A 9,153-nucleotide genomic window follows, 5' to 3' on the forward strand; every position below is an offset into this window, starting at 1 on the left:
CCTTAACGGCTGTGAGTTGGGTCCATGTGAACGCTCGCCATCAGCGTGACTCGTGTTGCTCTTCAAAGTAAAAAAAAACTCAGCTCTTAGCGGCTTTGTTTGTTTTATGTCATTTGAGTGAGGCTGCTTTATCTTGACACGAGTGTGAAGCTGCCTCGAGAGCATTTTTCACACGTGCTTATTGAGGGTTGTACGAGCTTGCCTACGGGCTTATAGAACGAGTCGAGGAGAGGCTCCGATCTCTTGGCTGGCTTCCTGCATCGGCAGGGAAGAAGGAATGAGGGAAGAGTTTTGAGTGCTGTGAAGAGTTGGGTGTTTGGAGTGTCAAGTGGTTCGAGGGAAAGGCGATTAAGTGCCCTGGCAAGGTCAGGGAAAGGTGGGCTTCTTAATTGTCAGGCTGAACTGTTGGGAGGCAAGCTATGGGTCGAGTTTATAACGATCGTTTAATGTTGTTATTTTTCTAGTTGCATTTATTTTTGTAAAAAAAGTGCAATACACTTTGGATCTATGTAGTGTCTACATGTGACCGTCACTGCGGGATAGATGAGGGGGGTGCCCAGGACCAGTGCAGATTTCACTCGCCACTGATGTTCGCTGTCATTGGGAATTAAAACACGAGTCGCCTGGTTCATAAAACAGTGCACTAACCACTGCCACCACTCCCCCATTTATTTATATGATTTTTTTTTATAAATACAAGTTGACACATGTCCAACCATCATGATTATTCAGGAATATAACCATGCTTTGCCATATGAGATATTGCGCCAGTCACATGACTTTATTTTGTAATTATTTCCATTTGTACAATTTACCTGGGTAATATATTTGTTTAAAACTGGTTCTTAAAATGTTTATTGTTATGCTCCTTATCTGCCCTTGAATTAGGATGCCATATTTGGCATATAAAAAAAAGAGACGTGCTGTTGCTTGACGTGTAGCGTACGCTCTCTGCCTGGCGATTGCATTGCAGGTGGAGACTCGGGTAGCTCGGCGGGCTCCAGCCCCGAGTACGCCCCTTCGATCGTAGAGGACGGGAGCCCCAGGAATTCCTCCAGAGAGGAAGAAAACTACATGTGCCCCCCATCGGTGGGGTCTGACCTCTTGTCCAGCCTCACTCCAGCTCACACAGCGCAGCCCGCGGACCCTGTGCCTGCGACCTCCTCCATTGTGCGTGATGACTTGCGAGCTCACCCTGAGCGGCCCACTGATCAGGTTCAGTCTGGCTCGGAGCCGGACGCATCGAGCACCAGGATGCCGCTTCCTGGTGTGGGGCATCTCCTCTCGGGGCCCAGTAGGGAAGCAATAGCGACTGAGGCCGGCGATGGTTCGGCGGACAGGCTGCCCCTTTATTCGGCAGAAACGAGCTACGCCTACAACTATGGCCCCGTAAATGAACGGTCCGCAAAGTGTCCACCCGACAGCTCGTGTAACTTCTCGTCCAGTCCTCTGAGGAAGCACCAGAAGCCGCCCTGGCAGGACCGTCCCAATAACGCTCCGGGGCGCAGTTTGACCGATGACGCGAGGATTCAGATTTGCGCGAGCCATAGCGGTGCGACGGCACTAGGCGGCCTCGGAGAGAATGGTGCGAGCAGCGTCATCTCCGGGCTGCTGAGCCGCCCAGCCTCGTCCGGATTCCACAAACACCGCAACCCAAACGCCGCCTCCAGGTGTAACGGGACTCAAGACACCGCCGCCTGCGAAAGGTCATCTTTCAACGCATCCGAACGAGACACCTGGCACAGGTCCGGTCTGTCCTCTCCGCAAATGAACGGCTTGCACAGGTATATGGCCGCAGCCTCCGAACGGCACAGCGTTCGCATGTTATCGTCAGAAGCAGCATCGGGGTTTGATGTGCCTACCAAAGGCTGGAGAGAGTGCCCGGTCGGCAGCCAATCTACCTCGTCAACGCACAAAGTGGCATCAACCCTCGAGAATAAACGCGCGGCCTCCAGCCCTACCCTCAACGCCGGGCTGAGAGCAGCTTTGCTTTCGTTTGATAACGAAACATCGGACAATTCTCGGTCGGAGGAGGATGTCATGGTGACTGTGAGGCGATCAGGACTGGGTGCTGCTGTATTTGGCGCTCAGAGACACGCGGCAGACGGGTCAGCGGCAGCAACGGCTAGATTTGGAGGAAGTGCGTTTGCATCCGCTAACAACATGGGCCCAAAAATGATGTTTGGCAGAGGCAGGACTGAGTCCACTAACCACATGTCCAAAAGGAAAAACTTTGCCTCGGACTCATCCCTAAGAATATCGCCATCCCGGATGAGTTCTGTCGGTAGTGAGGGCAGATTCAGGGAAGCACTGACTGCCCGGCAACATGATGACGCAAACTGCGGTAGCTACTCCGTCAGGGATGGGCAGGACCACAGGCTATCATTTGTGTGCCGACCGGAATCGCCGAGTTGCGATTTGTCCAGCATGGACATGGTGGGCCGGAGCTCCACTACGCTCTCTGCCGAGACGAAAGGACTCTCCGCCGACGTTCTCTCAGCTGCTCTACGATCCGTGGGAACCTCGGTATCGGTCGCAGATAAATCCGGATCTGTTGTTGAGTGTGCGGCTCATAACGACAGGATGGAATCTGGTGTAAATGTGAATGGGTCTGCTTCGGCGGTGGCTGCTGCTGCTTCTGTTGCTGCTACCCACAGCCCCACGGAAGATGAAATGGCACCAGCCGCAAGCTCAACTGATGCAGAAGCAGAAGCAGCAGAAGCAGAGTCCGTCACAGGACCCATCCAAAGCAGTGCGCCGGGAGGAGCAGCAGCAGCAGCAGGTGGTGGTGGTGGAGGCGGCGGCGGGGGAGGCGGAGGCGGAGCATCGCGCTCTTTCCAGAACCTGGCACAGCGCCTGGGAGCGCCACGCCACCATCCTCACTCGCTGAGCCTCGGCAAGCCCCTCTACCAGAGCCTCAACTGCAAACCCATGCGCATGTACGTGCTGGAGGTGGGGCAGGCACGCTCGAGCAGGCGCGTGGCGTGGAAGGGCCTGTCCTGCCGCTCGGTGGTGGGGCCACCCGAGACCAGCCTCCACACGGTGGTGCGCGGCCGGGGGGAGCTCATAATCTTCGGCGGGCTGGTGGACCGCAAGCAGAACGTGAAATACTATCCCAAAACCAACGCCCTGTACTTCGTTAGGGCCAAGAGGTAACAGCGAGGTGGCGGTGCCCAGGCAACGACGATGTTCCCCCAGCCCCCCACCGTCCCTTTGCCGCCTTTTGTGTATGCCGGTCCGTGGATTGGTGCTGCTTGTTTTGACGTCATCTTTTTCATGGAAATGTTCCTTCTGCTGAACCTCGCCCATGGAATCTCGTTATTAATAGGATTTTAGGAACTAATTAATTCGCATTTTGTTACTTTTCGTTATTCTCAAGTGCAGTTTTAACGTGCGTCGTGACGTCCGCCGACCCATGTACAACGTCGACGTTTACCTGTTCGTGTTCATTTTGGTTTTGGGTTTCTTTTTTTCTCCTGCTTTAAAAATAATGTTGCATACGGATCACCGTTTTGCTTGAGGGGGTTTCGCACTGGCTCGTTTTGAAGCGTGCACTGGAGGGGTTCGATGTTTCCGGCGGTAGCAGATTCTCTCTGTGTTGTTTCTCTGTGCCATTGATATGCAATATTAAAAACATTTATTGAACGGGACAACCTTACTTCATATTTATGGTAATCTTTAATTTAAAAGAAAAACACTAGTTTTGCCTTCATTTGTCGAGAGCAAAATGCAAACGTACAAAGCCCCTGCACAGCTTGGAAACGGTGTTGGAGTAATTAACGCAGTTGGTTGTTGATAAATGTGGGAGCAATTGTTAAATTTGCTTTAGAACCCTTTCATATTTCGTTCCTTTTTATCCCTATTTCACATTCTTTGCCATGACAGAAATATGAAAATAGTGAAAATTTTGTCATTTTGCCAATCCACTTGTGGATTAAGGCCTTCTCAATCCTTGTATGTTTGGAGGTTGTTCGATAGTTCTTTACCACACTGTGCAGTGTGGGTTGGTGAAGCGAGGAGGGGCGGGCGGGGGGGGGGGTGGTCAGGACCCACTCACTATTGATGTTAGCTGCGGCCGCGAATCAAACTCAGGTCGCTGGGTTCATAGTGCAGTGAGCAAACCACCGCACCACTGCCCCCTCCACAGATATATCCTTTCACAGTTCCCACAGCATGGACTGCATCGTCGCACCCTGTCGGGAATCAATCCCTGGATAAATGTCACTAATATTTTTGAAGTAACCTCACTGATGCACAATATTAAACTTCAATTGTGTACACTTAGACTGTAGATTGTTGAATACGTGAAACACTAAAAAAAATGTTTGTACAAGGAGCTGAAATGAGTCACGTAAAGTGAAAAGCCAAATTTAACGCGATAATTTTGCGCGCAATAATTTGCGATGAGGCCCGAAAGACTTCAACCGAACTACATTCGACCAATGTGGTTTAAGCGTGGGGCGCATTCCCAGAGTCACGGTGGTAGTGGGCTTTAGATATGACCATTCGTCCTACAGACCACCCACATTGCTCGTGTTCAACCTCTTAATGAGACAATTTCGTGACGACTGTACTTCATAAGATGGTGCTAAGATGTGTGTTGGATTGGCAGTGTCAGCATGGAGGAGGGGGAGCCCCATTCTTTCCTGGAGTATAGTGAGATCCGTTAACGATATTAGGTGGACTCTCTTGCCTTTGCCGACACTGTGATAATGGTGGAAGTTTGAAACTTGTGAACACTTTGATAACACACGGTACAAGCTTGGACGCAGAGATGCAAAAAGACTCAATGTTTAACTTAAAATAAAAAAACACAATTCAGCCCCCCCATGGGTGTTCCTCTCAATTTTATATTTCACGATTCAGCTGTCTTCAGCTGTCTTAATGCCTGTCACAATTTTGTACTACCTGCTTAGGTTTGCACAGTTGTGCCGTATAAGCGCTTCGATGTGTTGTTCTGCAATCACCTTGTGATACAAAAGAAAAAGCCGATACCACGTTGCAGAAAATCACTTCTGCATTGTGCGATGCCAACATTTGTTGTGCTGTGGAGTGGACTGACTCCCTGCCACAGAAATGTTGAAATTCCACCACCAGTCGGGAAGTGCACCATCTCGCACACATTTGGCAAAGCAGCTTAAAAGGTCAAAAATGTATTCCAGCATCTCCAGGTGAAGAGGAAAATTCAACAGCCAAAAGAAGAAAAAAACACGCTTGTAAACAAAATATACAGACAAAGGTGTCTACATCAAAACAACTGGAATCCCAGCATGGTTTGCATGTCCGCCTGCCATCCCGTGTTTAATTCCATTTTCAAATGAAGAAAATGCTTGAACGTAACTAGAATGTTAGTCTCCCCCAGAATATTTTTTTTGTGATGGGAAATTTTATTTTTTGCAGTAGCTGAATAGTACGCGAATTATCATATTACAGCGCTGCCATGCTATGATCTTGTTTTTGTTAACACACTGGACTTGCAATGCGAATGTTGCTGGTTGGATTCCATCTCCCGGTGCGGCAGTTGACACGTGGAACAAGCGTCTTAGATGATCTGTCGCCTCTGTCCCACCCGGCAGTATAAATGGGTACACCACAAGTCAATTTTCAGATCACGTATGGCAGGGTAAATTGGGTACTTCCACCTCTCTTCTGGCTTTTGCCTAACCATCGAAGACAGTGACTGCATCGTGCGCTTTCAGATGCGCTTCTGCGGCCGTCTGGAACGCTCTTCTGCTATTAGGAAGCCACTGGAGCGATGGACTTTTAAATCTAGATTGAAAACTCTGAAAACTTTTTGTGTTCAGTTTGTTGTCCTTCCTCCATCTCCAATGATCACTGTTGGCTACATAGCGTGCGAAAGAAGTTCAACATACATACGTCTGACCAGCGAAGGCCGATATACCACCTAGAGGGTCTGTATAGAGCTCCATCTAGTCATAACCTTGTCGGCCAGCAGTAGTATGAGCAAGCAATTACAGGGCTGCACTTTTGCCCCTTACATTACATACCAACTCAACATAATATGGCAACAAGAGTCAGCCGTTTGTATGGCTCTTGTACGACAACCAGGGCTGCACAATACCGTTCATATCCTTTTCATCCTCATTCACTTCTGGTCCATGCTGCACCAATGTTCTCTGCACAATCGAATAATCCCAAGCTGGTGCATTTCCAACAGGCTGTGCGATCACTGTGAATCCAGGAAGCGATTCGCTGTTGGAGGTCATAAGATAATTACCATAGAGCAGGTTGATCTCGAGGTGTCGTTTGGATATGCGTGAACAAATCGGCATAGTGATTTCACACCTTTTTGCAATATTGGGGGAGCGGTGGCGCAGTGGTTAGCACACTGCGCCCTCGACCTTGCGACCTGGATTTCATTAGCAGTAACAGCTAACATCAGTTCCAACCCCCCCCCCCCCCGACTTCACAAACACACCGTCCAGTGTGGTGAAATGCGGTCAAACAACCTCCCATGATATGGCGCAGGGAGGTTTTTTTTTTAATCCAGCAGTGGATTAACGGGTTGTAAATTGTTACATCAATTGCAATGCAACGTATTGTCATCCAATCTTATTGTACTACACAACTCGGGGTACCTACTCCACAGGGTGCCAAGATAGTGAGATGTGCATTTCCTCGTCTGGTATATGGGTTCGATCCCGACCCGTGACGCCTGTATATTTGGAGTTTGCATGTTCTTCCCATGGTCGCGTGGATTTTTCTCCGGGTCCTCCGGGTTTTCCCTCCAAATTTAAAATCAACATGTGTTTATAGTATTTGGCTGCTTTCAATTTCCACATGATAAGCCACTTAGTTGATTATATAATTTGTGGCCAGTTCACTTCTGAAAAAGAGATACTGCTTAGTGGGCCTTGGTAAAAAGAGAAAAAGTGTGCTCTTATGCCAATTGACCACGTGTGGTGTGAATTATCGCACGTGGCAGGATCAAACACAAGCGTAATGAGGAGTGGACCACGTGTTTCAACTGCTGCTTGAAGAGAATGACAGTGACATCCACGCTGAGACTTAACTAAAGAAGCACACATTGCCTACGACTAAAGTAACAATTCGGAAGAAAAAAAGCATGCGTTGTGCGTGCATTATGGGACTACGTTAATTAGTTAAGGACTTCAGAAGTATGTAATTAGAAGTACGGAAGGCGGCGGGGTAGCTATTATGCCAAACAATTAACCCGTAAAAACAAAGTTTTTCACTATAAATCCTTTATATGCGTGGCATCGGGGCGGCTAGAGTCCTCTCGTCCTCTGGCTTGAGATGCCTGCCACCTATGGGTCAGATGATTGTCTGGCAGCATTAAACAATTGGTAATTAAATATTTAAAAATGTTTCCCTAAACAGTGTAAAATTTTGGAAAAATTTTTTCACGAAAATGCATTGTCACGCACAACGAGTCTGTGTGGAAAATGTCAGCTCGATTGGATCACGGGAATTGGGTTAAAAAACGACCGAAAAATGTGCACGGTCCTAAGCAAGCAAGCGAACTTAATATAAAGGATTTAAAAAGGCCCGCAGGCCACTGGTGGTCCTCTGGTGGCCCCCGACAATACACAACGAGTGACAACACCACCCCATCATCAGCGTGCTGCTCATGTCAAACCCCCAATGGTGTTAAATGTGTGGCAGCCCTCACACTGACGATGTGTTATCGGCAAAAGTGTCCCCCCCACCCATCCCCTCTGAAAATTAGTGTTTTGGGCAATAACCCTTCCATGAATTTTGTCCAACTTTATACGAAAACAATCAATTTTTTATTCGATAATCTTCATGACAGTTCTTCTGAAACCTCACAAACAGACCGACAGTCGGACATGGCTGATACATCAACCCTTAGTTGGAAATTATACGAAAAAACACAATAGTTGTGTCATTAAACCCGACACTACCCGACACAGGCATTTAGTAAGGGTTCTCACGTAAGCAAAGCGTGCTAATGCGTAGCTAGTTAAGCAAAGCTGTCGCCTAATTACGCTGCAATTATCAGCGAAACGTACTCGAATTGTAGATAGTGGCTTTAGTCTCCAACACACCGGTGTACTCAACTAGTAACGAATTGGCACGTCTTCTTGGTTCTTTCGGTAAAGTCACGTAGAAGGGAAATAATAAAATAATAAAAATAAAACATAATAAAATCATTCTCACGACGTTTCGGCCACAACGCAAGCAGCCGTCCTCCGGTGAAGAACCAAGAAGATGAATCCCTGCAGTCACGAAAGCTTTAAATCGAAAAGAATTGGCACGTTTTCGTATCCTTTGCAACTCGGGGTTTAAAGCGTTTGTGTCGGCTATGCCCGACTGTCTGCAAGTCTATACACCATTGGAACCTCATTTGCCAGTAAAAAAATATGATTGTTTTTTTACCCTTTTATATGGCAACAAAACTGACACCTTTTTTTTCACCTCATCTGGTCCAACATCATGTGAGACTAGGCTCTAAGGAAAGCTGTCTCGGGTGTGGACCAATCAACTTCAAGGACAGTGCACACATTATCAGAGTTATGTTGTTTGTTTGCATTATGACTGCAGGTATTGTGGTCAATGCAAACATGACTCCTCGTAAAAAAAAGTTATCAGTTTTGTTGTCAGATAAAAGGGTAAAAAAAAAACAATTATCGTGTCTGCAAGTCTGTTCGTGTGCCAAGGATTCAGAAGAATTGTGAAGGTTATCCTGTTTTTACACAGCAGCCGCACCTTTACATCAGCCGCACCTTAACAACTCTTAGAACCTCCCATTTCAACCTTTCTACACAACAAAGACTCATTCCTTGCAGCGTGCTTCAGCCACACCGAACCTCACAATGGCTCCTCCCACCCTCAACCAGTATATATACAAGGACTGTTTTCTTGGAATTTCTCTCACTTGATACAGCTATCGTGCTGTGACGGTTCCACCTGAAGACGGAAGCTTGTGTTGCCTCCGAAACGTCGTGATTTTTTATTTTATTAATTTTAATTTTTTACCTACGTGACTTTACCGGAAAAAACCTAAGAATATGAATCCTTGCAGTCACGAAAGCTTCAAATCTAGAATTACTACTCCTTGTTAAACTGAAAAGAACTGGGGGGGGGGGGGGGTGAAACCGCTGACCAAATGAACATTGCAGGCGACAGAGACGAGGGTGCCAAGGCGCG

At 47.7% G+C, this 9,153-nt stretch overlaps 1 protein-coding gene across 1 annotated transcript in view; it reads left to right on the plus strand.

Moving 5' to 3' along the window:
- Positions 1-3,979, plus strand: part of FBXO42 (F-box protein 42) — a 28,975-nt gene extending 24,996 nt beyond the window's left edge. Inside the window, exon 11 of the mRNA XM_078873236.1 lies at positions 974-3,979. Within this exon, the coding sequence (XP_078729362.1) occupies positions 974-3,156 (2,183 nt within the window). The 3' untranslated portion in view covers positions 3,157-3,979. The remainder of the gene's footprint in view (positions 1-973) is intronic.
- The last annotated feature ends 5,174 nt before the right edge of the window (positions 3,980-9,153 follow it).

The sequence above is a fragment of the Lampetra fluviatilis genome, chromosome 36 (assembly GCF_964198595.1).
Source record: "Lampetra fluviatilis chromosome 36, kcLamFluv1.1, whole genome shotgun sequence".
In the NCBI taxonomy this organism is placed as follows: Eukaryota; Metazoa; Chordata; class Hyperoartia; order Petromyzontiformes; family Petromyzontidae; genus Lampetra; species Lampetra fluviatilis.